The 27,966-nt window shown below is 52.0% G+C and overlaps 1 protein-coding gene across 2 annotated transcripts in view; it reads left to right on the top strand.

The window, feature by feature from the left end:
• Nucleotides 1–3,418: 3,418 nt before the first annotated feature.
• The window catches only part of LMX1B (LIM homeobox transcription factor 1 beta), a 110,542-nt gene continuing 85,994 nt past the window's right edge, over nucleotides 3,419–27,966 (top strand). Inside the window, exons 1-2 of one of the 2 annotated variants that reach the window (XM_072883251.1) lie at nucleotides 3,419–4,067; nucleotides 4,418–4,604. In XM_072883251.1, the coding sequence (XP_072739352.1) occupies nucleotides 3,929–4,067; nucleotides 4,418–4,604 (326 nt within the window). In that variant the 5' untranslated portion in view covers nucleotides 3,419–3,928. The remainder of the gene's footprint in view (nucleotides 4,068–4,417; nucleotides 4,605–27,966) is intronic. The other variant, XM_072883252.1, reaches the window with a different exon arrangement.

The raw sequence follows: 27,966 nt of genomic DNA, 5'->3' as shown, positions 1-27,966 counted from the left end.
CGAGGGGCGCCCTCCGGTCTCCGTCCCGGTGGCTGCACCGGCGGCAGGCTCGGCCCCTGGCCGCCGCGCAGCCGGGCCGGTGCCCCCGCGCTGCCGCGGGCGGGTTCCCGGGCAGCGATGCTTCGGCGGCGGCCGCTGGCGGCGGCGAAGGCCGGGGCTCCGCGGGGCAGCGGGGCGCAGAGTCCGGCTGTGGGTGGAGAAAAACAGGACAACGTGAGCTGGTGCCCCCGTGGCTGCCCCGCCGCCGGGGCGCCGCAGACGGAGTCGGGGGCCGGCGGCCGCGCACGGCGAGGCGGGAGGCCGGCCCGCCCCGTCTAGGGGCGGGCAGCGCCGCCGACTCCCCGCGGGGCAGCACCCGGGACGGCCGGCCCCGCTCCCGCCCGCCCCGCGCCGCGGCGCCGGCCCCGGGCCGCCCGGCCCCGCGGGCGCTGCTCGCCCCGGCTGACCCCGGCCCGCTCCCGGCCCCGCTCCCGGCCCGGCCCCGCCGCGCCCGCGGGAGCCCCGGCCGTGCCGCCGCGCGCCGGCAGGGGGCAGGCTGCGCCCGAGGCCCCGCCGCACCGGGCAGCCGAGCCGGGGTCGGCCGGGCCGGGCCGGGCCGGGCCGGGCCGGGCCGGGCCGAGCCGGGGTCGGCCGAGCCGGGCCGGGTCGCGCCGGGCCGTGCGCGCTGCGCAGCCACCGCCTGCCCCGGGCGGGCTGCACCCCCGCACCCGCGCATCCGGCAGCGCACCCCGCGGGGCTGCCCGCACTGCGCGGCTGGACCGCACGCCCCGCACCAGCGCAGCAAACGCCGCACCCCGCGGGGTGCGGGCACGGCGCCCAGGGCAGCACCCCCGGCACCCCGCCGGGACGCGCCCGCCGCAGCCGGCGGAGCGGGCGGTGCACGTCGGTACCGCGGGGAGCCCGCGCTGCGCCCGGCGGGGCTGCCCGCACGCAGGCAGGCAGCCGGGCACGCACACGCGCGGGCAGAGACGGGGCTGCACACGCACGCAGGCAGCCGGGATGCACAGACACCCACGCACCCCGACGGGGCCGGCACGCTTACGCAGAGAAAGCGGGGCGCTCCTCCGCCCCCCCAGCAGGCTCTCGGGCGAGCACCGGGCCAGGCCGTCCCGTCCCGCACGCACCCGCAGACCCCGGAGGAGGGGGTCTCGCCGCGCACCCTCAGCCGAGCCCCCGGCGCGCCTAGCACACGCGTGAGCGTGCCGCGGGCCGGCCAGCCGGCCGAGGGGAAGGGACCGGGGCGCCTCGTCCCGACGGCGCGCCCCGCCGCCCGCCGCGCTGGATGGTGCGCGCAGCCCGGCGGGCTCAGCCCTCCGCGCCCTGTCCCGGTGCTTCGTCCTTCCCTGCTTCGCCTGGGAAACGCGGAACGGCGACCGGCTGCGCTTCTTGCTCGACTCTCAAAATGAAAACAAAACACCTCAAAACACAACGATTTGCCTTGCAAATAAATGGAGAAGGAGCAGCAAGCCGCGGGAGGGGGGGTGCGTTAGTCTTGGTTTGGTTTTCTTTCTGTGATGGTTTTGCGCGTGGGTGTTTTAATTGTATTTTGTTTTTCGTTAAAAGCACTATATAAACCGAATGTAACACCTCATCGAATTGTTCTCGGGTAAGAGGCAGGGATAATAATTATCCGGTGCAGTGTTCGTACACACACATGGCAAGAAGCAACAAATCTTTGGTGTGATATTTGTGAGTAAAAGCCCACGGACACAGATTGAATTATTGCTGCGGGTGCGAGCTTGGGAGCGTTCCCGCTCCGCTCTCCACCGTCCCGCCGCACGGCGTGGCTTTATTTTCTTTTTCCTTCTTTTTCAATGAGAAGTTACGAAAAGTACTGCGGGAAGAGGGGCTCTAATTTTCCTCCCAATTGTAGAAGAGAATTTGACGGAAGCCCTGTGTGATGGAGAACACCGAATCCTTACGCGAAAATAGGCAGGGAACATAAAAAATTCATGTAAACGAGAAGCTTTTTCTCCACTGATTGAACTCTGAAATCTAAGCAGCTTTTATCTTGATCTCAGAATTAAATAATCATATATTATTTTTTCAGCATTAGCTGCAAAGGTTTTTCAGATTTGTACTGTCCGGAACAAAAACCAAATAATCTCTATTACTGAAAACCCTTTCCAAAATATTTAACTAAAACATAATCACGAATTTTTGTCAGCGATGTTTCTGTACGAAAACGGCATAAAAAGAAGGCTTTATCTTAAGACCCAGAAAAAGAAGCATTAAGTAATTCAAGTTAACACTTGTCCTGCTTATTAAATATCAATATTTTGGGAGCATTACAAAATAAACTCCCTTCCTTCGGCAGGGTCACAGCATACCGCAGGTCACATTAAGAAACTCCGCACGGAATCCTTGCCGGATTTTTATTGCCTCGGGTTTAGGTTTTTAACGGTATCGGCGAAAAACTAAAACGAAAGGGAAGCCCGAGACGCGGGATTTCAGGCGCTCGCCCTCCGGCACGGGGAGGCCGGCGGGTACCGCTCCTCACCCGGTCGGTTCCTAAGCCGGAACGAAGGAGCGCGGAGCGTCCCAGCGCGGCTGGTTCCGCCGCGCCCCCGCCGCCGTACGCGCCCCGCGCACGCAGCCGGAGGGAGCCGGAGCCCCTCCGCGGCCCAACGCCCTCGCCGTGCCCGCGGCTCCGCGGCACCGGCGGCGAGCGCGGCTCGGCAAGCGGAGGCGGGCCGATCGCTCCCGGGCCGCCGCCGCCGCCGCGGAGGCTCCCGCAGCCCCCGGGGCCGCTGCCGGACGCTCCCCCGGGGCCGCTCCGCCCGCCGCTGCCCGCCGACCCCGCGGCCGGGCCCTCCCGCGGGCAGCCCCGCCGCGACGGTGCGGAGCCGCCCGGCAGCGAAGGGCGGGCGCGGTGCGAGCCCCGCGCCCCGTCCCGCGGCCCCGCCGGGGCCGGTCGCGCCGCCACCGCCCGCGGGACAGACCCGCGTCCCCGCCGGCGTCGGCTGCCCCGAGGGACGGTCCCGCCGCCACCTGCTCCGCGGCCCGGCGGGGGACGCGCGCTGCTACCTACCCCGGGCAGGGCCGGAGCCCGGAGCCGCCGTCGGGCGGGGAGCGGCGCGGGGAGCGGCACGGGGAGCGGAGCGGCCGGGGCCCCGCTCCGCCGCGGTCCTCGGCGGCCGCGCTCGCTCGCTCGCTCACTCGCTCGCTCGCTCTCCCCCCCGGCCCCGGCCCCGGGCCCGGGCCCGGGCCCGGCCCGCGGGGCGCGCCCCAGGCCCGCGCCGCCCGCGCCCGCCTTGCCGCTCGCCGCCCCGGGGTGCGCGGAGCCCGCCCGCCCCGCGCCCCGGGCGCCGCCGCGCTTCGGGGGCCGCGGGGGCCCGGCGGGGCCAGGGCACTATTTGACGTCGAGGAGACGGATCACCGCGGCGCAGCGATACGGCGCGCACCAATGGAGTTCAAATGTCAGCAAGTTTGAGGAGGGGTGAGGCGCCGGGGGGTGTGTTCCTCCGCCGCGGCCCCTGCTCTAAACGGCGCGGCTCCTCGGGACGCCGCATGGCACATGGGCTGCGGAGCGCCGGGGAAGCCCCGCCGCCCCGCCCGGCCCCGCCGCGCCGCTCCGCCCGGCCCGGCCCCGGGAGGGCCCTCCGCGGAGGGCGTGGGGCTCCGGCGCTGCCGGCGAGCAGGTGACACCGCGGGCTGCCCTGCGCCGTGTGCGCGGCATGTGCGCGCCCGTGTAGCGCGGGCTGCCCCCATGGGCAGCGGCGCCGGCTCTTTCCTCTGCCCCCCGTCTCTGGAAGTCCGGGCAGGAAACGCTCCTCATGTCTCCCAGATAAAAATAAAAGCGACTCCCTCCTCCCGGCCGCAGAGTGTCCCCGAGCTCGGCCAGACGCGGGGCTGAGCCGGCCCCGCCGCCCGGCAGCGCCTCTCCCCCCGCCGCCCCGGAGCGCCGGGCCGCGCCGCCGCCCGCCCCATGGATATCGCAACAGGTCCCGAGTCCTTGGAAAGGTGCTTTACGCGGGGCCAGTCGGACTGCTCCAAGATGCTGGACGGTATTAAAATGGAAGACCACCCTCTGCGCTCGGGTCCGGCCACCTTAGGAGTGCTGCTGGGTGAGTTGCCGCTCGCTTCTCGGCTGCGCCAAAAGCCGCCGCCGCGCTCCGCTCGGTGCCCGGGGCCGCGCTCCGGCGGGGCCCGGCCGCGCTGCTGCGGGCTGCGGCCGCCTGGCCCCGGGCTGCCGGCGGGCGCGGAACTTTCTCGCCGGCGTTTGCGGGGCGCGGGCTCGGCGGCCGCCGTCGAGCTCGGTGTCGCCGGGCTGCGGGGCCGGCCGGGCTTGCGGCTGCCCGCCGGCTGCCCCGGGGCCGGGGCCGGGGGAGCGGGGCCGGGAGCGGGGCGGGTCGGGGGAGCGGGGCCGGGAGCGGGGCCGGGGCAGGCTCTTCATGCCGCTGTCTGCCGTTCGCAGGGTCGGACTGCCAGCACCAGGCCGTCTGCGAGGGCTGCCAGCGGCCCATCTCGGACCGGTTTCTGATGCGGGTGAACGAGTCCTCCTGGCATGAGGAGTGCCTGCAGTGCGCGGCGTGTCAGCAAGCCCTCACCACCAGCTGCTACTTCCGGGACCGAAAGCTCTACTGCAAGCAGGACTACCAACAGTAAGAGCGCGGCGGGGCCCGGCGCGGTGCCGCCGCCGGCGGGGGAGCCCTGGCGGGGCGGCCCGGCCCGGCGGCGCGCTGCGGGCTCGGAGCGTGTTTCCGAGCGGGCCGCCGCCCGCAGCCGGGCGGAGCGGGGAAGCGCCGCGCCGGGGCCCGCGGCTGCGCGGGTGGCGGCCCCGGCGCCGGGCGGCGCGGCGGGCTGGAGACGGGCGGCAGCGGGCGGGACTGGAGGAACTTTGAGGCGCAGCGCCCGTCCCGAGCAGGGAGCTGCCCCCGCCCCGGGCTCCGCCGCGCTCGGACCCGCCGCGGTCCGGGACCCCGCGGCGCCGTCGGAGGGGGGCGGCGGCGGCGGGGCGGCTCGGCCCGGCTCTGCGCCGCCCGGCCCGGCCCGGCCCGCCGCGGCTGTCGCCGGCCGGGCAGCGCGGGCAGCGCCGCGCTCCGAGCCGCCCCGCGGGGCCCTTCTGCCCGGGGCGAGCCCCGTCCCGCCGCCGCCCGCAGCCCCGGAGCCGCGCCGGTAGCCCCGGGGAGCGGCCCGCGGCCAGCCCCGGCCGCGCCTGGGCGCTGGCCTGCCCGCGGAGCGGGGCGGCCGATGCGGGCTGCCCGGCGGCGGGGCCGGGGCGCCCGGCCGGGGCTCGGCGGGGCCGTCGGTGCGCGCCCGCGGGCCAGCCCGGCGGAGCGAGCCCGGGCGCGGGGCCGCCGCCGCCCCGCCGAGCCGCCGTCGGGCGCGGAGGCTTGCGCGGCCGGCCGCGGCGATGCCCGCGGGGCCCGGCCGCAGGGACTGGCGCCGGCCGTGCCTCCGCGGAGCCCGGCGCTGGCTCCGTCCCTCCCGGCCCGGGCGCTGCCCGCGCTTCATTTCGTGTAGGCTTTATCCCCAAATGTCAGGCTCTGTCGGGAGGCGACCCCCGCCGCGCCGCGTCCCCGCGCGGAGACAGAGCCCCTGCCCCGCGCCGTGCTTGTCCTCCCCTGCAGAAGCCCACTTCATGCTTGTCACCGAAATTGAGGATCCTTTTTGTGCCGGGAGGGGGGCGAACACGGGCACTTCAATCACTAGGACATAATATGGCACTGCTAGAAGTCTGGCAACAAACAAAGAACAACAACTATTGGTTTGCATCAACTTTTGTCAGGCATTCAGCAGGCTTCCAGAAAGGCCTGAAGTGGCTTAGTGGCAACAATGTGCATTTCATAGCTACAGCATGAAAATCCATCTCCATGGAAACTGGTAGTAAATGCTAACATGACATGCTGAGTATAAATATTGTTAGGGTTATAACTCTTGTATAAACGGCCCAGATAAATGTCCCCCTGTTTAGGAATTACAACAAAACATGTTATTTCGTACTGCAGCCCTCACCAGCACGCTACCAGAGAGCCTTCCACGGGCCCGGGCGCTTCACAGGAAAAGAACCCGGAGCTTGCCTCCCCTGGGCCGCCGCGATCCTGCCCTCGCAGGGGCCGGGGCTTCAGCTTTCTCTGTATTTTCTCATCCCCCGGCGTAGGGAGCAGATCCACGGACTTTGTCTTTTACTTCTACGCAGAATGAAACACCTCGTGGTAGCTGCAGTTGTAGATCAGTGAAACTTCTGCCTCTGTTGGTAGTACTACCTCAGATATTTTTGTTAATTAGGAAAGAATTTAGGATAGTCTTTAGGCTACCTAAAAAAGCATTATTCGGCAATGTAAATATTTACATTAATTACAAACAAATATACCCTCCGAGTCCCATCTTTAGTTTCCGTAAAATAAAGGATCACGCTTCGCGACTTAAAAAGCAAGACCGTGGACTATTGCTTTGTAAAAACAAAAACACTTTTCTGACGGAAAATAGAAATGTCACCGCTTCAGAACTTTCCGTATTATCGAAGGTGTCCAATTGTACAGGGGGGAAACGGGGTAAGCGGGCTGATGAGCAATAAAAAGATATCAACATGTTAGCCTTTGTTGAATCCCAGCACCTAGTGTGACATTACATGGCAACCTGCTGTGTGTGCCCCTAAGGACTGACAGCAGCAGCAGCTCATGGAAAGGGGAGGGGAGACACGGTAAATCAAAATTTGTTTTCTCTGAAATTTTATTAGCTCAAAAGAGCAAACATGTGAAACTACGCTGACGTTGTTTGTGCGCTTTCCCTGTCTGCTGCCTTTTAGACTCGGAGAAATACTCTTTTATGGTAGCTGAAGGATAAAAATAGCTGTTCATACGTGCAAGCCGTTCTCACGGGCTGTGCAACGCAGATGATCGGTTTTATCAGTAAGAGTGTGGAGGGAGGAGTGAAGCCATGAGCCAGTTGTGCAAGACATCTCCAGCGTGCCGCCACAGCCGTCGACCTGTGCTGTAACGTACCGGGGTGTAAAATGCCTGTGTGCTAAGTCAGCCTGCTTTGGAGTAGCGAGGTGGAACCGTATCAGTACAGAGGAAGACCGGTATCAGTAAAATCAGATGCTTTTTGTTATCCTGAGTCCTATTTACAGATCTCTGGGGGGAAAAAAAAAAAAAGAGGGAGAATAAAGATGACTTAAATATCTTAGTTACTGAAATTGGCTTTAAATAGATTTTTCTGTACATAGTAATGTAATTTAAAGGTCAGATTTCTCCAGAACTCCCAGGACTATAATCAAGTGCTGTGTGTATATCTTTGGAAAACTGGTGTCTCGTCTTTCTAATGAAAGCAAGCTTCTGATGGGTCAGATATCAGACCTTAAACCTTTCACTGGGTCAGGAATGATTACTGCCCATCCTTGGATGAGGGCATTTCACATTAGGAGGAAGGGTGAAAACATTTTTCTTTTTCTTTTTTTTTTTTTTTTTTTTTTAATAAAAATGTTGGCTGTTTGAAGGTACCCCTATGCTTGGAATGTTAGAATAAATCCTGGGGGAGATGGATTAGTGGCCCAAGCACAGTTTGAAGTAGTCAGAGGTGCCTGATAAGTGTAATTTATCACAAAAATATCACTGGTACATCAGTGGGACCCGTGGGACAAGCTATGCATGTATTTTAGACTCTTTCTAAACCAGAGATTCAACAATTTTTTGCACAAATACATCCTGATCTTTTTGTTTAAAGCCAAGCACTTATTTTGCTAAAATGTAAGACATGGGGGCCACAGGTACATTTGATTGCAAGGTTTTTAAGGGGGAAAAAAAAACCAACAAAGTAGTACAATGGCACCACGGAGGCTGGCTCTTGCAAGCCCAAGTCGCCAGAATCTCTTTGATTTTAATGAGAGCTTTGCCAAATTGCAGGATTGTTGCACGTTTGGAACCTTACGCTTATGCTTTTTTTCTGTAAAAGAAGTTTTCTTTCTCACAAACTGAAACCTTCAGAACGAGTGTTTATCAGAAATAGGGGGGTTGCAGTGGCTATATTCCGGTTCTTTGCTTAAATGAATTTATTTATTGTGCCACTCATAACAGTGCTTCCTGCTATAAAACATTAATAATTATAAATATTACATTTATTTCCCATTTGTATATTTTCATTTTTTTGTGATTGTGCTTTTTTTGGTTTGTTTTTATCTCACTACTCAGTGTTACGTAACCATTTGCCCTAGTTATTGCTGATAATAAAAAAAGATATGCTATGAAAAATAACTGTTTCAGGTTATGTATTTCATATATAAGAAATGCATATAATTTATAGAAAGATCCATATTCCTATTCTAGCTTTGGAAATAAAGGCTGTAAAAGAGGTCATTTATTCAAGGGATAGGATAGCCAACAATCACAGCTGGTATTTCATAATTTTTCATTAATGCATTCTAAGTTTTGCTTAGGGTGGGGAAGAGAAATATTTAGATTTTTGTTAGATTCTTCAAGATATGTCAGGCATTGTTTTAGCATCATTGTTGGATGCTGTTAAAAAAGACTTGCCGTTAAAGAAGTTAAAGAAGACATTTCTTGTTAAAGAAGACATTTCTGCTATGTCTTTATGCTGTTCTTCATCTTTGAGTCCTTCCTTGTCGGTGACTGGGCTTATTTTTTATGTACAATCAGCACGGAGCAGCGTGTACCTCGCAGGAAGGAAAGAAAATGCTGCAAAGCCTCGTTGCTGTAGGGAAATGTTACCCTCTCCAGATTCTGGAAATTCTTGCACACGAGTATAATCCCAAGGCTGACGTTTCCCAGTTCAGTTGCGTTTTACATTCAAAAAAAGACAAAAGCTTCCTATTAGTAAATGTCTCTTATTTTTGTGAATGTTATTTTTCTTCCAGAGAGAGCGAGCCCATGTCTGTCGTGAGTGCAGGCTGTGGAATGTAGGCAGGATCCGTGGTACAAGAGGTGACTTGAGCTCCCAGATTCTGCTACATGCAGAATGGCTAATAACTACTTGCTAACAGGAAGATTTTATTTGTTTTCAGTTTTACTTTTTTTTTTTTTTAACTGAGGAGCACCAGACGTATCGTTATGCTCATCAGTGCAATCGTTCATCATCTGAACTCGGCAAGATTGTGCTGAGCCGTGGGATCCCCCTCCGTTTCGTTTACCTCTCGTGTCAGACTGGCACTAGTCCTTGTGTGTGTGTCATTAGGAAATAGCATAAAAACTGATGGAAACTTAGAGATGAGGAGTAGCCTAAGCACATGCCCAGGACATGGAGTAATGATTAAAGTTATGTCATCCGCTAAAAATGCTTTTAAAGGTCGCTGAAATACTCTGGCATTTTTGCTGAAAATCCAACCAGCCCCGCGCTATCAGACACATCAGCCCAATTAAAAATTCTCGGTACGGTCAGGCTTTCGTAGCACCTCGAAACAATTCCAAAAGCGGGAGCGTTGAGGAAATGTGGCTGTTATTTCTGCCGGTGACGTCAGCAGAGTCGCTGCGATCGGGCAGAGCCCCCGCGGGTCCCCCCGCGTCAGCCGGAATTCATCGCTGCAGCACGTAGGGAGGCTGCGGGGCAGATAACGGCACGGGCATTGGAGCGGCACTGGCCCGGCGTGCTGGGCCAGCCACGAGCCCAGAGCTGGCTAGGAGTTAGGCTGAGTAAATACTAGTGGGGATCTGGAATGGAACGTGTGTTGAGAATTTGGGGAGACATTTTGGTTTTCTGCTACAATCGTGGTAACCTTAGTGGACAAAATAATTGCAACGGTGATAGGTAATTTGCACTAGTCTGCGGTAGAAAATGATAGGGAGAATCTTTTTGCAATGTAGGCAATATGCAGTTAGATTAATAAGAGGATAATTTGTAATGCTTCACTACTAACCTGAGAAAAAATAACCAATAAGTATGAAATACACTGCAAAAATCTCTTCACTGAAATACGTAACAAACGGGAACGTTTTGTATTCTGTTTAGAAATCACGTCTGTCATTTTCTGGCCTAAACTTTTGAACTAGTTCAAAGGCATACATCACACCCTTTCAACTATCAATAATATATTGTGATAAAATAGCTGGATTATAATGTCTCTTCTTAGGCTAATTATGTTATTAGTGTATTTCAATTGTAAAGATACACCCCTCTTGCTTGCCTCCGTTGCGGAGCAGCCTATAAAGCACGGTACATCTCAGAACGCCTGCTACTCTGGTGAACTTGAAAGGTGGGCGCGTATTTAGTAACAACTAGGGGCTGCTTAATGCAATCAGATAGCTGGGGAGAAATATTCAGGAGAAAAAGGAGTATGCTTTTCATAATGCAGCTGTGATTTTTATTTTTCATTCCAGACAAAATGTAAATTTATACTAAATCTGCTGCTTCTTGTTGTAACAGGAATTGATTTCATTTTATTTAGTATCTCCTTCTCCTGGAACGAACAGTTCAGCAGATATAGTAAGTTGTTGGACGAGAGCTTGAGTTCCCTACGTACTCGGTGTACAAGTCAGCGGGAGGTTTCCGTGCACAAGAAAAGCGGACGGGGCCTTCCCTGGGTGTAATGAAATCCACGCGGAAAGCCACCGCGCGGGCGGCCCTGCGCCGGGGAGCGAGGGGGGTGCGTTTGGGCGCACGGGCACGCGCGCGTACACCTCCTGCCCCGGCACACGTGCGCAGAGATGCCCACGGGCGTCTGCTGACGTGCTCAGTGGGGTAATTTGGGGGGAAAGAGAGGGATTCGTAAAACGCTTCATTTTTCTTATCGTTGCTAGGCTCAGAGCAGGCGAGTGTGTTTTACGTCTGCTTGGTTTGCACGATGCTCCTTGCGCTGTTCAGGACTTGTGGCGGTTTTGGAAGAATGTGGTGTGTAAATGTAAGAGTAATATTTTGTGATAATATTAGAAAGGGATTTCCTACTGCTTGGGCTGGCTTGGACCATGTCACGAGTTGCATAAAATGCAGATTCACAAAAGCTGTGAATTTTAAACCCCAGCAAGATGGAAAAAGACCGTTACAGTATCCCCTATAAAGGCTGTACTAGGTCAAACGACATACTTGCAGAGAAAAACAGGGATAAATGCTTCTCTTTGCCTACGTTTTTTTGCCCACATGATATGTCATGTTATTGCTCAAGTGAGGTAAGAAAGCAAGCAAGTAAATAAATAAAACTGTGAAGTGGATTGTACAGTAATCTCCAGTAAAGGTAAACAAACCGGGTATTGCTCTTGGATGGTTTAGTGTGGTAGAAAGGTTTTTTTGGCATGATTTGGGGATGATTGCGTTACTCACGAGGCAAAGATTGACTCATAATGAAATGCCGGTTTCTCGTTCGTTACAAAATATAAAAACTCCACATTTGTTCTGAAACAAAGAATAAGGTTAGTTAGTTATAAGTAACAATGTGACGTGAACCGTGACAGCTGAGTCTCTAGCAGCCAAATAATGAAATTAGAGGAGTTACTTTGGATTTAGATGGGTGCAATTAAGAACAGAAATTTCCTTTCCTGAAGTGAATTGGAATAAATTTATCAAGTGGGCAGGGAATGATTATCAAATATACACCTTGAGGACTATGTAATTGTGGTATGCTATATCTAAAGCTATGAATTAAAACAGACTTTTGTTTAATAAAACAGTATTAGAATATTTTTTAGAAAGCAGAGGTGTTTTCTGAGTTAAGATATTTTTAAAAATGTAACAGGGAGATAAGGTTATTTTGCAGCAGTGGGAGCTTTAACAGCACTGATAACATTTAGGGAAGGAGACAACACTTTTCTCCATTAGTAACTAAGTAAAAAAAATACGTCAACAACTTCATATCTAATTTAAAATAGATGTTGAAAGTAAAGCTAGACTTCTGAGTTCGAGAATAGAGAACGTAAGAGGGAAAAAAATGACAATACTTGTGAGGTAAAATGAGCTGACTTGTTTGTAAATGTAATGCTCTTTGGTGTTTATAACATGCATGCTAATATAGATCTAAATCTTGCTTGCCTTGTTCAGGCAAATTATTCACTGTTTCTAGATGCCTCTTTAAATCCAACATAAAATTGAGGCAGACCTTTGACTTTTTTTTTTCCTTTTTTTTCTTTTTTTTTTTTTAAATACTAAACTTACACTTACTTTATGTTCCTGGACTTGCTTTGGCTAGACTGGTATTCCTCAGATGAAACATTGTCTTACTCTTGTTTTACTTCTTGGTATGCCTGCAGTTGCTTTGAACGTATCTTGACAAACTTGTCCAATCGCTGTGACTGATGCAGTCACTGAGCCCAGAGCCAGCCCCTGGCATCAGCGGGTGCTATGAAAAGTAAGGGCAAGTTATTGCTGCGAGAGGGATGCGAGGAGTGGACCGGGACTTCTGTTCCCTGGACCTGAACAGACTGTTCTCAAAACAGCCATTTTGCAAAACAGGCTCTGGTTGTTACCAAACAAAGTACCGGTAACAAATGTTTTCTCCCTTTACATGACCGGTGCGTGCACAGAATATATGTGTTGCCGTTGCCCTTTATTAGATGCTAAATATACCTTCTATGTAGAAAGTACCATGTGTCGTATATTATGCAATTTTAATGCAGGTTATGTAGAAGCAAAACCCTTAAAATGAAGTATCTTGTATGCAACATTAAGTATCCGCTGTCTGGAGAAGGTGAAACGTTCAGATCAGTGTTACCAGAGGAACCCAGGATCTGTTACACCAACTTTTGCGACTGGGATGGGAATCTAGCCGCCCGGCTAAACCCACCTGCGTGCTGCTCATCGCGATGCTCATACAGAACTGGGGTATTTTACTCACCTTTCACAAACTATTTGCCCGTGGGCGACTGAACAAGTAGACATTTGTGAGATTGTATTACAGTAAAGGAATCGTTAATATGATTAATTCCAGTTTGTTGTTTTGTTGGTTTTGATATTTTACAGCTATCTTCTTTATAGATACAGCAGAACTGCTATGGCACAAATTGATTAAATGCCCTTAATAGCAACATAAACAAGGAATAACGCATTTCTTGGGAACTTTATAAGGGTTTATGCTCTGATGCTCCTGTAACAAGCCAATACATTTACAGGGAACACTGGTTGTGGAGGTCATTTGCTTTGCTTCCAAAATACAATATTTTTTTAAATATGCACAAAATCTTCCTTTGCAAATGTCGACATGAACTTGTGAACATGCAATTACTGTTGACTTCAATGAGAGCCATCCTCGCTCATCAAAGGATAGAATTTGGCTCTTGATTTTACTGCAATCAGTGTATTATTTATAATGTACAAGAGTGCACGTGCACTCTCCCAGTAAGAGCTAATGGAATTTATGTGCACATGCTGAGGACCAAATCCTCCTGGTAGCTGTTAGGAAGTTTACTTTCATGCGTTTGTTCCTTTGTGTAACCTGAATCACCATTCACTGATTACACAAACAAAACAAAACCAAAAAAAGAATAATAGTCTACATCAATAGGACTTTTTTGCAGTTGCTACTTTTATAATACGTTGCTGTCATGATAGGAAGCCAGCAAATTTGAATGTGAAGAAGAAATTATTAATATTGTTTTAAAGCATTTCTAATTGCAGCCAGTGGTTACTCGTTGTTCTGTCAGACTGATAGAAACGTCATTGCTTCCTACCGTACTTTCTCCGTACAAATTGGGCAGTGCTGCATTCCTTGGGTATTAGTGAGAAAGCACATTTGTTACAGAGTGTGGATGTGGACGGTGTGACCGGGGGTAGCGTTTGCTCTCCAGAGGTGGGCCTGGGCAGAGCGCTGGGCACCGCTGCCTGCCACAGCTGGAGCTGGGGTCACTGGGAGCTCCGCGGGACTGGACCCTTGGGCTGCAGCATGATACCTGCCAAAACTCATTAGTGAGAAAGGTTACAGTTCTCATTAACATCCCCTCCACAGAACAGTTGTTTTCAACCTGTGGGATCCTATCCTTTGACATAATCAGCTTGCCTACAGCTAGCATTTTTCTGTCACCTGATAGAGCTATTCCTGCAGCTTCCCAACGGAAGCAGCTTCTCTGGTTTCTCATTTTCTCTCTTATGTCACAACTTTAATCCATTTTTTTGGGGGGGGATGTGGGTGCGCTTGCTGCGGTTCCTTTTGCTAATGCATGTGAAATGAGACAAGTATTTAATTCCGTGTCGTACAAAGAGGTTTATTAGCAAATCACAATAAAGCACTGTAGGAAATCGTGAAACTAAGACAAAAAATGCAAACCAAAACACTGAAAGGACCGCAGAAGAGGTGAGCTACCTTCGGTTCGGGGCAGGCTTTGATACAATAAGGTCCAGCTGTGCGTGACAGTGTGGTAGCCCCAGCACTGTTCATAAATATTCAGGATCTTCTGCAGACATTTCTTTGTAGTTGATGATCTGTGCTAAGCCATCTCTAGTGCAGCAGCTCCTCAGCTATTTCCTCTAGTGGTGCTGTGCCCTCGGTTCTGTGGTAGATCTTGGCAGGGAGCAGGCCAGCCTGCCCAGCTCGTGAGCCTGGTCATGAGCTTTTCGGATGGGCAGGAGCTGCGGGAGAGGTGCCAGGCGCTGCAGGGAGCTGTGCGAAGGTGGTGAGCGGGGGGGAGCGAGGGATGACCCAGCTCCCAGGGTCCCGCTGCGGCAGCACGGGCTGGAGCTGGCCGGTCACTCAGCCCCATTTCCACCTCGGTTACTTCTTCCAGCAGCTGGGGATCTAGGTTACCTGGTCTGTCCTCCCTACCAGTTGAATGACGTGTTTGGGGTATTGGAGCTGTGCTGGGGCCGCTCGTGTGCTCACATGGGTCAAAAGCCACGGGCTGGCTCCTCCTGGCTGTGGCGGGAGAGCTGGGGTTCCCTGTGTGTGTGGGATGGGATCACGCGGGTTACCTGTTCAGGTGGGTCTGCCAGGGCATCGAGAGGTTTGCATTTCTGACTTTCAGGAGAGAAAGAGCTGATCCTTCCTCCTCCTCCCTCCACTATTAATCGTGGTTTGCAGACCGAGTATCCACTCCATGAAGGTTTGTATGTACATGCAGGCTTGAGTCAGTACCTAACTGTTATAATTTTAGAGAGCAATCTTCAGATTACCGGTGCGCGCAGCGGGCTGCGAGTGCTCGCGGAGGTTGGCAGCACATTCCTCCTGCAGCAATCACCAGCGCCGGGAACACTCCCTGTGCGGAGGGGCTGACGCTGCCAGTTCATGGGCCCCGTCGGGGACCTGAGCTGGCAAATCCCTGCTCCCAGGGCTCCCATGAGTAATGCCATTGAAGCCAATTGCCCTGGCATGCAGTGGCTTGCAGTGTCATGCAAGGTCAGTTTACTTACCTGACAGCAAGTGCCTAGAGAGAACTCAAGTGGAGCCACTCACTGAAGTTTTTGGGGATGGGGCCCTTCATAGGCAAACCCCACCCTAAATAGAAGTCGCAGTTTAACATTGTGAGTTGTCTTCTCAGTTGGATCTTGGTGTGGGCTTCATCTGACGACAAGAAAAGTTTCACATGTGGAGCATAACCCTACGGGTCAGCTCCCACTCACACTAGAGTCGATGAGGAAAGTGTGGTGGGGCCCTACATGAACGTTAGTACCAGCAGTGAGGCTTTAGAAATCCCTTTTCTTCATTAAGCATTCTGACAAAGGCAAGCATGTGCTCCTCACTCTGCTGGCGGCTCTGTGGTGCTCTGCAAGCCACTTGGCTTATGACTGCACTGGGGGAATGCAAATATTGTATTTCCAGTGCTTCCCAGTCACCTTCTGATCATTAATAATTAGAGTCCAGAGTGGGAAAGGAAGAGGGAAGAGAGAGAAAGAAAGGAACAGTGAGCAAGACCTACCTCTCTGCAGAGGTCCACGCAAAGCCAGTCTGCCCTAAGCCCCAGTGAACGAGTTTTGCATATTGTGTGGAGCTCTCTTGAAATCTTAAGAGAAAACGTTTTTCTGAAGTGATTCTATTGATACTAATTTTATTACATGTCAGTCTGGTTTTTATTACATGCAAACAATCACACAGACTCAGCATCTCTACTTTGTAACAGTGACAGAGGCGATGGAGAAAGGCTCAGTGAAATCCAGGGGACTGAAGCCGTACAGAGAAAGCCCCCAAGCCATCCTGCCAGTAGAATTTGCATTTGCACCTGGGAAGGGAGAGGTGCAGAGGCTCCAGGGTTGCTGTCAGCCCTGCAGGTGAGGGTGCAGACCCTGCTGCGGTGGGCACCAGGGAACCCGGTACCATCTCGCACTGCTGGGGCTCAGCGGCAGCTGCTGTCAGACGTCCCCAGCACGTGAGAGGACTGGAGTGACCCTGCGTGTGTCTGTGGAGCTCACGTTCGACGTCCTGTGCAGCCCGTCCGTCTGACGCTGTCCCAGCCCCGTGCGGTGAGGCGGCGGCTCTAAGCTCTGCCGCCGCCATAGTGCTCTTTTCCAGCTCTCCCCTTGTGGAAAGGAGAGGATGGGAGCATGGGTGGGAGCATGGGTGGCAGCACCCGCTCTGGCGTCGCTGCGGGCAGGTGTGTGCATCTGCTGGAGGCTCAGGTTGTGCTGCCTGCCGTTGGGTGGATCCTGCCCCGCGCCCGCAGGCTCCGGCTTGGCGAGGGTCTGCCCTGCGGTCGGAGGTGCGCAGCCAACGAGCGTGGGCTCCGGTGCCTTTGCCCACTGGTGCCGAGAGCTGGCTGGGAGGCCTTGCTGCAGTGCTGGTGCCTCTGCCTGCCTGGGGCTGGGGGAGGCAGCACCGACAGCCTCAGCTGCCTGGATTTTCCTAGCCTGGTTCTCCCTGAGGTCTAGGGAGGAAGAGCTCCCACGTTCTGGGCATCGCTTTGCCCCGGGGGCGATGCTGCTCTTCTAAGGATTCCCTTTCTTGTCAGCCAAACATGCCGAAGCTTTGCAATACCTGGATACTTTCTCACTTTTATTTATTTACACACACGTATGAGGAATTATTTACTTCATTACTTCATTTACCAACATTTTCCCAAGCTGCAAGGAAGCTGTCCACATGTTTTCCCTTTGCAGGTCATGAACGGGTGACAGTAACAGTGTTGTAGCCATGTGCTGTTTGTGCTTATTGCGGCATTTGCATGAGCGCTGCTGCGCGCAGCAGATATTACAATGTCCTGTGTGTGCCTTTTGGCTTGTGTATGTGTAAAAAGAAAAGCAAAGCTCTGTTTTTTTACAGCCGGGACACAGTGATGGGAGTACAAAACCCAGGTTATCGTTAAGAGCAATTTATGAAATGTTGCAAAAGTACAAACGGAATAAAACTATTTGAGGGAATAAATGGCATGTGAAACGTTGCAGTGATACTATCTCTACTTGGTATCATTGGTTTGAACCTGCCAGGCTTGGTGGTTGGAGCTGCAACAAACAAGTGATTCAGCTGATGGGAGTAGAAAGCGTTACAGCTACTTTGTTAATGGAGGCACAGGCGGAATCCCACTGCTGGGGGGATCCCCCCCTGCAGCCACGGCACCCTGGTCGCTCCTGGCTGTCGCAGCCCTGGCAGGAGTTGCCGTGGGAGAGCGTTGCACAGAGGAGGCAGTTTGTATTTCAGCGGCAGCTTCGCATCGTGTCCTGCGCCGGGGGCTGCGGGGGCACGCGTGGCCTTTGCGGGGTCCCTGACCTCCTGGGTGGGTGTCCCGAGCCGGAGGGAGCAGGCGGTGCTCTGAGGGTGTGTAGCTCCTGCTAGCTTGGTCCTTAGAGTCGGGCTGCCTCGGCCTCGCTACCCATGCCCGGGCCAGTTCCCCAGCACGGTTTTGTGGGTGTGGAATAAATTAGCCTCGATGGCGCCTGCATTAATTTCATGTGGGAGAATCCCCAGAGATTCCAGGGCAATTACAGGGAGAGCAGCCTTGCCCAGCACGGCATCCTCCCCATCCAGCCGCGGATCCCCGGGGAGGCGATGGGAGGACTCGGTGAAGCAGTGCCGGCACTCTGGCAGCGCCCGCTCCCTGCGGCTGCCCGCCTGCAGCATCCTGCGTGGCAGAGGCCAGAGCAGGGTGGTCCGTGGTCCCGTGAGCGACCATGCTCCACGGCTGGCCCCGGGCGATGGGACTGAGTGCTGGGCGGTAGCTGAGCTTGCTGTGCTGATCCGTGTCTTACAGAAAGGTTGGAAAACCAGCCCAAGGCAAGCAAGCTGTCTTCGTTTCATACATGTCCTATGAATGTTGGTTGTCTAGTGTAATTGAAGCCTGTTCCATTTGTGGCTTTTTTCTTACTTAAAAATTCAGCTCATATTTTGGCAGGGGTTTGTCTGAGTGCGTAGCGGATACATTCAATGACAAGAGCTATAACATTCAATTTGTTGGATGCCACAATTAAACCTCAGCTTTTTCACCCAGCCATCTGAAAGCCAATTGCGAGTTGTCACTCAAGCAAGAATACATACAAACAAGGGCAGTACATAGCCCCGGATCCTAACAACGTGATTTTCATCGCCTTACCAGTCTTTGGGGAGTCTTCAGCTTCCATCTGGAAGTACCTTCAACCCTTTCCAGCTACGGATCTTGAAATAGCTAGAACAGAGAGAAAACCAAAATTACATGGAGTTTATTGCCATTTCAGAAGGAAAAAAGTGTTTGAAAAAGTTTATTCAGGAAGCCAGGGGAAGTTAAGTGGGAGACATTTGCCATTTCATCAGTCTGTTGGTGATAGCCATTCATGTCATAAATGGCTTGTGTCATTTGATGCCAAAAATAACACAATTTCCCTCCCCAAAGGCCTATAGGGTTTTTTTGCAATAAATGTTTATTTGTTAATAATATACTTTAAACAGCCCAGTCTTGACCTCAAGTCTCCAAAAGAATCCATCTTCTCTCTGAAAAATCCTACAAAGTTTGTGTAATTTTTTCTGGGAAGGTGTAATTGATGGCGCAGTGAAGGGTAGTGTGTTTGCTTTAACTACTGCAGCTGCGTGGATTAACTGTTTATAAGGGCCTACTGTGCTTTGAATGGCTACTTTCTTAGATTTCAAGCTTTAGTTGACAGCACTTCCTAATGGTTTCTTGGATTTGCTTAAGTTCTATCAGTAAAAATAAATTTCTGCACCTAGCTCACCCATTGTTCTTTCCTCATTGCTGCTTTCAAAGCTTTTAAGCATTCATTTGTAGGAGCTTGGTTTCATTGATTAGCCTATGCAGTGCAACATTTCAGATGGAGGTGACCAGGACAGCTACCTGACAGAGCGGAGCGGGGGGCTGATCTTGTTCCACATCCCATGTTGATTTTGGAAAAAATGGAAGAGAAATTTGGGTGCATAGCAAATAACCTGTATGGAAGTATTTTTGACAGGCTTTCTCGGTTGAGTAATTGGAGTCTCTAGAGTCTAACACAGAGCTGGTAGGTATGAAATATGTGTGATTAAATATTTGAAAACGTAATAAAGGATTTTATAAATATGCATAATATAGAAACTGTTGTTTTGAGAGAAAACAGTAGGTCAGGTAGTTAATTTATAATATGTTGCACTGTTTTGAAATTGCCTTCCCAAAAGCTGGAGTTAGATTTCCACTGGCAAAGCGTTTGTGGAATGCCAGTGACACGTGGTCAGCAGCCCGGTAATGTAACAATTGTCTTTCACTAAATCACCAACTACTACTGATTTAACCAATGTTAAATCACATTTTTCAGCTGCTTTCGTTCTGCCATCAACCCCTCTGATCCTTCTCTCTTATGATTTTTCATGTGCACTTTTACTAAAAAAGCAAAGTATTAAGACATTTGTCAGAATTTTTTTGTTAGTCCTTAAATGAAAACATGGTTTTCTTGAAGAACTCTAGAGGACTTATTTTCTTTAAGATCATCTGAGTTATGGGAGAGAATTACACATTTAATTTCTCAAAGCATTTCAGCTTAAAGTGCTAGTTTGTTCTCAGTCAGACAGGCACTTGGATAAAATAAGGAACAGTATGTGTAAAATGAATGGAATTCATTTTTTCTTTAAACATTTCACATTTGTGGAGCTAAATTATTTGGGCAGTATGCACGCTCAGGTACTTTGTGTAAAACTGGTTTTGCTGGGACTCCGTGGCACTAAATGGCACCAGTCGTTTACTGAGAAAATGTTTGTAGTTTATTAATTGTGACAATTATATGATGCTTTAAAAATATATATTTTGAGAAGCATAGCTTCTAGCTTGGGCTGTGATCCTGCTCATGAATAAGGTGGTTAATTTTACTCAGTCTCTTCAGTAGCTATTTACAAGGTAAAGTTACGTGCACAACCAGGTGAAGAACTGGGGGGCCACAGGGTAACTAAACCGCATGGTGAACGCTCATTTACTTCCCGGAGGCATTTGCTGGGGCAATCTGGGCCACAGTAACCTGAGCAACTCTCCTCTCCTGTACTGGCAATGCCTTGGCTAATCTTTGTGTCCATTTTGGTTTTTGCAGGACAAACTTCTTGACCTTCAATTTAGCCTTTGGATCAGTCCTGTTAAAGCAAGATCACGTCCAAGCTCTCTTTCCCAAACTGAAAATATTTGGAAAATAGCTTTAAAATTTTGCATGGCTTCCTGCTACTCTGCTGCTTCTGGCACTCCTGGGGAGTTCGAGCCAGACCAAATAGCCCTGCCGCCGCTCAGTGGCAGCTGACCCCCCCCGGTTCCCCGGCTGCGGGCAGAGCTGCCTGCGGCCGCCCGGTGTGCAGAGAGAGCGACTGCCCAGCGGTACCGGCAGCGAGGGCAGCTCATCCTCTCTTTCCTGGCCTTGACATTTTTGAGTGCCGGACTGCAGGCGTGCACACGGAGCAGAGCAGCGCAGCGCACAGACGTGCACACGCAAGGGAGTGCCCCTGCCATACAGTGAACACGTGTAAAGCGACAGCGGGTGGCACAGTGGCCTCCTTTGTCTCAGAGTGATGGCTGGGGTGTCTTGGGAAGGTTGGGGGACCACGGATGAGGACGTGAGTCCTGTGTGTGCCCGGGGGCTGTGCTTGGTGTGGCCGGGGCAGGTGCATGGCGTGGGCTGCTCCCACCGCAGCCGCGCGGCCAGGCAGGTGTCTGGCTGCAGGCTCTCCAGGGACAGCGGTGTCGGAGCCACCTCCTCTGCACCAGGGTTCGGGGTCTTCTGATTGAGCAGAGTACCCTGTCCTTCTCCTCTCTCCCCAGAAGCGAGTACTGCGCAGACCTCGCGTGTGCCCTCAAGCCTTCCTCTCGAGCATGGGAGAGCTTCTGCTCCGACACCCTGGCCTGTGTGACACAGGCTGGATCCCGACCTGCTCCCGGCCAAGCCCGCAGCGTAGCGCGCAGGTCCCGGGTGCCGCGGCGGGCACGCAGGGGATGCAGACGCTGACGCTCCCGACTCGCCCCTCCGGGCTCCGGTGAAGTTTCTCCTGATTCATTCCCAGCAGTGTGCGGTGATTCATGCTGTCAGCATCAGCTGCCTGTTTGTGAAACCAAAAAGAAACAACCTGAAATTGGCTGAAACAGGCACGTTACTAAGGCTAGTACGGATTTGCTCCCCTAAGAGGATATTAAAAGTCTCCCTTTGTCTGTTGCACAGAGACTGAGCTTTGCCATTTTTTAGTCTTTTTGTCAGCTTACTTTGGTATTAAAGCAACTGACATAACATTTAACTTTATCCTTGTGCATGAGTACTCCTGCTAATTAATTCAGTAACTCTTTTGACCTTCTGTTTAAAAGATCTCAGCTGATGCTGTTTCTGCGCAGACACCGCCATCCTTCAGGATCCTTAGCCCTTCATTTATTATGAGCATGGCTATAGGGTAGATGGCTTGCATCTTTGTGCCGTTATGTTCTTGTAATAGCTATCGTTAACAAAGTTAAATGGACAAATGCACAAGAGAAAGAGGAGAAAAGCAAAGGAGCAATTAAATGTAACTTTTCATCATGAAAAGGATTTCACTGGTTTATCTTCTAATAAGATTATGTCACCGACACAAGTACCTAGGAGCCCTTGATTGACAGCCTCCTGTACTTTTATCAGGCAGTGTGACACTAAACCTCAGGGCCTTTTGTCCGATAGAGTGAGCTCACGGAAACTTGCCATCCTAATCCCCTTATTCATGTCAAGCACAGAAAAGAAGTCCTGATCAGATGGCACCTTACAACAGTGTCACCTCCACCCCCTCGTCGCTGGATGGACGTGGGACATCTCCTGCTTTGTTCGCTGTCTGCGCTTTGCTCTGTCAGAGCCGAGCTGCTGCCTGCAGCATTGCACAGCCCGCTCCCCATTCCTGGGAGCTGGGACCATTGCGTGGGTTCCACGTATCCTGTCTTGCACTGCCCTGCATGACGTGTGTGCTGTCCTGCTTCCATCCAGGGGAAGCTGTGTATGTGGTGCAGAAGAATCCCGGGGAGATGGTAGGAGGATTCACAGGCTAACTTTTTTGTTTGGATTTTCTTTTTATTTCTCTAAAGGAAGTAAGACCTTTAAAGGAAATATTTCCTTTTGCGTCGTGTATGTGAGACTGTGTAGTGAAATGTGTCACTAAGCTTCTTCAAACCTTGTGTCCAGAAAAAGGAGTAAGTGGAACTAAAAAACCCCTATCTTTTCAGAAGCATAGGATCAATGTGAAGTGCAAAATATTGTTGTTGCTCAGTGGTAATTGTTATTGGGTGTAATACTTCCCGAAGCTCAGAAGAGAGTTTTATGCCCTCCTCAAAGCGTGGGTACCTATAGAATTCGCTCCTAAGTGTCATAGAAGTCGGCAATTCATCCCAATCGCTGGTATTATAAGTTTCATAGCTCCGGCCCTTTCTTAGTTGTAGGAATTCCTTTGTGCGTATCCCTGTGGTAACCTATTTCAACTAGCGGTTCCCTGTGGTGCTTTATTTACTTGTCCAACTGTTTGGAAGTCTGTTAGTCTAAAGATCAGATGCTCTGAAACAAATCTTATTACTTTAACCAGCTCTGCAAATTCTTCTTTCTCTATTTTTATTGACTTCTCTTCAGCTAGAACTAATACACATGCAGCAGGTGGGCAAGTATGTCTCTCAAAGTTTAGCCTCTCAGATTTAACATGAGAAACTATAAATCTTTTTGTTTTCCTTGGAAAATGTGGGAAACCACAGGTATTTGAAGAGTTGCCTCCTCGGTGGATTTGTGAAGTTTATACTGGTTGCTGTAATTTTTAAAACAGAAGTCTGGGAAATTTTAAAAGAATGCTGCATTCTGGGGGATAGACTAATTATTTTTTTCTTGTGTTAAGTATTTTTTCAAGCTGTAATCAAAAGCAAGGGAATGGGAAAGTTTTAAGGTTTTTTTTCCTTTCATCCAGCCTGGCACTACTGGTAGAGATACTGCGTAAAACTTCCTTCAGCTAATCTGCTACAAGCTGGTTCAGTCAGCACTACTTACCAGTCCTAGTTTTAGAAGGCGTGTCCAGCTCCTCTGTATTTTTCATCTCTATGCACATTTTAAAAGTAATTTTAGATGTTAAAAGTCAGTGCTAATTAAATGTTTTAAGAAATTATCTTTCAGGAATTCCCCTTTCTCCTCCCCAGCCCCCCGCCCAGTCTCCTGGCGACCTTGTGCTCCCCAGTTTGAGCACACTTCTCATCTGCGGGAGACGTCTGCATCTCTCGTGGCACTTTTCCTCCAGCAGATATCAAAGTCCTTTGCAAAGCGACCTGCCCAGGGTTCCTGCAGGCTGGGGCCTGTCCCGGGCGCGCTCATCCCTGGGACACACCGTTGCTTCCCATGTCTTCTGAGGACCGGGCTGCACCGGGAGTCGGGATGGGGAAGTTCTCATGTCTGGGGTGTGCAGAGCAGTTCGCTGCTGCTTCGCCTGGATTTCTTTTTCCACCTTAAGCACCAGTGGCAGCCGTCGTACAGTGCAAACAAGGGAACGTACACGCTGCCTTATTTAAAAATAAACCAGCAAGCGAAGGGATGTACGAGGTAGCGTCTTTCCTTTAGCAGAGCACCTTTGCTTTAAACACACAGCTCTGCACGGATCTCAGAATCAGTCATCAGGTATCAGTTTGGCAGCAGTCTCTGCAGCAAGGACAGGACTGACGTAGCGAGCTGAAAACAGTTTTAAATATCCAGCTAATCGGTGAGGCTGGTGAAGGAGTCTACAAAATGTCTGTAAACTTTTACGGTCAGTTAACTAATAGGTGAATTGCGGCAGACAGTGTGATGTCAGGTTGCGCTTGGGGATAAGGTTCAGTAAAACTGTAAATGGCCGTCAAAACATCAGACTTCTCAAAGAAAGCCTCACTGAAATGCAAGAACAGGAGTATTTTAACACATTGGAAATGTTAAACGCAAACCAAAGCGACGTGGTACGAGGCTGCGTGTATTTCGGAAAAGGTGACTTCAGAAAGCAATCTGGGATCCCATTAATCTCATGGGTTTAATGTTGTGAAACTCCGGGGCTCTTCACCGCCGCAGGTGGTGCCTACGAGGCAGTAGCTCCGTTAGCAGCGGTGCCTCTGTAGGGTGTCCTGCGGTAACAACGAACAGGTCTGTTTCAGGAGGACGTAGGCAACGCAGCACGTTCTGCATCTTCCAGAGACAACCAGGCCTGTCCTCACAGTGTGCCCTGGAGCTTCATGCAACAGCTCCTCGGTCCTCTTGGCACGTCCCGCCCTGCTCTGAGCAAGAGGGTCAGTAAGCGGGGGAAACAACCATCCACCCACAGCGAGTCCGGGGTGCTGTTTCTGTGCTAGCAGCGCTTGATGCTAAAGCGGTCTCATTGAAAGAAAATAACTTTTGTTTGGACCAAAAAAAAAAGAAAAAACCTTTGGGGATTGAATTTCAGAGCCTCCCTGCCTTCCTCTCAGCCCCCTCCGAAGGCTGAAATGATTTGTGTGCAAGGGCCTGTGACCCAGGGAGGCATCGAACAGCAGAGAAGGGAAACATTTGGAGTTCAGAGGGACAGTGGGTCTTGATGACCAGCGTAAGACAATGCAGATGTTTCAGATCATGAGGGCTCTGATGATGACGAGAAAACGCCCCCAACAGCCTACAGGCTGGGTTCTTCTCTACAGCCCTTTTTTCTTTTCCTTGGTGTAGTGATGCCGCATCTCACAGGATTAAGTTTTTTAGGATTTATCGTGGAAGAATCTCTGTGCTTATTGTATTAGGTAGCTCTGAGAAGTAGGGTGGGATTTTAATTTCTCCCTGGGGAGTCTGTGACAAGCTCTGCCCCGTGCGTGCTGGAGGTGGCAGGGGGTACCCAGACCATCTGTGTGTGCTGCAAGCCCTGGCAGTGGCCCGTGGAGGAGGGCTGTCTGCAGAGGAGCAGAGCCAGAGGAGCAATAGTTTTTGGACAAGAGTCCAACAATAACTGCGTGTCCCATTGCCTTGTCTGATATAAACAGAGATTTCCTGGAAAGAGGACAGATTCTGGGACAAGGAAAGAAAAATACTGGCAGAGGGGAGAAGGAGGAGAAATCGTTCAGGATCGTCATTCAGCAGTAGGTCTGCCGAGTGCCTGTGAGACGGACCGCTCGCCGCAGCGGCTCTCTCTGCCTGCTGCCTGCCTGTTCATCTCGGGGTCCCTGCGCTCGGGAGGAGTGGAGAGAAACCGTGGGGCAGCACCAAACCCTGCGGATGGGAGCTCTGAGACCCAGCCCCGGTGCGCGGATTTGAACCCACGTTACAGCCAGGGCAAAGCATCTCTCAGCATCATGGCTGCCGGGCCAGAGAGTCGTATGAATTTTACACCTCGGCTCTGCTGTGAAAAAGTGTACCAGCATTATGTACATAACGTATATACGAGCAACAGGAAAACGGCGTAGGCTGCGGAGCCCAAGCTGGGGAAACAACCCCTGACTGTATCTGGTTTACAGCTTAATACACGAGAAACAGCAGACAGCAGTCCTGCTGCGCTTGCGTGCGTGCTGGGGTCTCTGGCAGAGGGATACCCTGTCCGTGCCCAGGCCCCAGTGCAGGGCTCTGGTCCCCGGCACCCTGGGGCCGTGCGGGGCTCAAGGACGGCTCCTGGCCACCGTCCCACGGGGGCCATGGCCTCAGCCCTAGGCGGGAAGCGCAGCAGGAAGATGCCCAGGAGACTGCCCTGCAGCACCCAGGCAGGCGCGGGCCCTGCAAGCAGCTCGCGCCCTCGCCGGCAGTTCCCACCGCGACTGGAAGCGGCGGTGGGCACCCTTGCCTGGGGGGACTCCCCGACGTCGTGGGGGAAAGCCCTGTCCCGCACTGCTGCCAGAGCAGGGTGAGCAGTGGGGCTGGGCATGGGCTCCCTTCACCAGGTCCACCGCAGCCACTGCCGCACCAGCAAATCCCGAATTACGTGTCGGCAGGGAGGAGAGAGGAGACGATTTAAATATTGTTTGCTTAAAAAAAAAAATATTGTCTGCTGGCCTGAGGGAGTGCAGAGGCCGTGCAAGGTCTTCCCGGCAGCTCTCTCGCTGGGAGGAGGAGGATGGCTCCCCGCGTCCGCCGCGTGCTGCCGGCGGGGGTGAAGAAGGGGCTGCAGCAGAGCTGGCCGGAGCTGCCTCCTGCTGCCGCCCTGGGCGCGAGGCCTGAGCGCCCAGTCCTGCCCAGCCCCTCACCGCGGCTCCGGGCGCCGGCTGCGGAGCGCCGCGAGCGCCAGGGAGAGGCTGCGGCGGCGGGTTTGCATCTTGGCACCTCTGCGAGGGGGACTCTGGCTGGAGCGATTCCCGCGGACGCTGCCAAACTGGAGCCTGGCAGAAGAGTGAGAATTTCCTAACTGTGACAAATGCCTGCCTGAAAAAATGTGTCTTTATTTACCAGTGGTGCGTTCAATTAGCCTACGTTTTGGAAAAGCTAGCTCGTCCCTCTGACAGTCTCCCCTGCGATTTGAACCACCTCTTCTCAGAAAAAGGCTAGAAAGTGTTTTGCTTTAAAAAGATTTAGGAACCCCATATTTCTGGTGCCCCACTTTGCAGTGCCCCAGCTTTGACTTTTTCTGATGCTAACTGACACGGGAATTTTCCTTCTTGGCTGTATATGCTACCGAGAGAGCCTCATAAGCGAAGCTTTTAATTGCCTTTTATATCTGATGGTAAGTTGCTGTTTTCTTATCGGGTATAGCTAAAAAAATGAAAACCAGAACACGGTCCCCTGAGAACCTCTATCACGAGAGGTTATAATTAAGAAACCACTTCCCTGATCTGCTGTGATCTTGAAAAAAGTGACTTTGTGATTTTGAAAAAAGCGACTACCACCTCGGCATGATTTCTCACCAGTGAGACCGATACGGCTTTGCCTTTTGATTCTGGCATTCAGAGTTGGGCTTATAATGGAAACTGAGCAGGGCCTTTATTATCAGTATGGTTGAGAGAGCATTATTTAGGGGCACAACTGAAGTGTTGTAAGCTTACACTGGAACATACACTTAAAATATTAAAGAGAAGTTTTCAATAACAATTGTGTTTAGAAACAAATGATCTTGGTTTTCCATTTCGGGGCTGTTCTATGTGAAGCCAAATGATCGCTGTTCCAGGGATACCGTCTTTCCGCAGCGTTGAGTTTGGGGTTTCAGACACAAGAGAAGCGAACTGCCTACTTTAAAATGGTGCTGAGCTAGCAACAATGCTTCTGAGTCCAAAACAGCTTCACAAAGTACCATCTCTGGTAATCAGCTGATTTTTTTAGGTCATATGTAAATTAAGAACACATCTGCTTTCCATATGTCCCACATACACAGCTTACATATGTTTTTGGATGTATTATCTTAATCATATTTATTGGCCAAAGCAAAAAAATTGAAGTTTAAAATATTTTTGGATTCATAATATTATAAAACCAACAACTATAAAGCAAATGAGTCATGTACTACACTCCAGTTATAGTGTACAATTACGATGTGTATTTAAGGCTATATTTCTTAGCTGGAGCAAAATCTATAGGCAACAATGCTATCTCTCCTGTATTTTTGTCTAACAGAGATCTAAAGAAAAATTAATTACACTTCTTTGACTGATTGTTATTCTGCTGAAGTATGGTTCTAATCCTTATTAACATTCTCTAAAGTCATGCATGAAATATGACTTTTGCACCACACTCTGTGGCATATGTTTTCTCTTTCCAGCGTATTTTTCAAACTATCTTCAACCCTCACTGCTGTTCATTATTTTAAGATAGGTTTAAAGTTTGCCACAGTCTCAAAACTGATCCAGTACAGAGCGTTGC

Source organism: Ciconia boyciana, chromosome 18 (genome assembly GCF_034638445.1).
Source record: "Ciconia boyciana chromosome 18, ASM3463844v1, whole genome shotgun sequence".
NCBI classification, from domain to species: Eukaryota; Metazoa; Chordata; class Aves; order Ciconiiformes; family Ciconiidae; genus Ciconia; species Ciconia boyciana.
The sequence above is the reverse complement of the archived record's forward strand: the minus strand, read 5'-3'. Positions and strand labels throughout refer to the sequence as shown.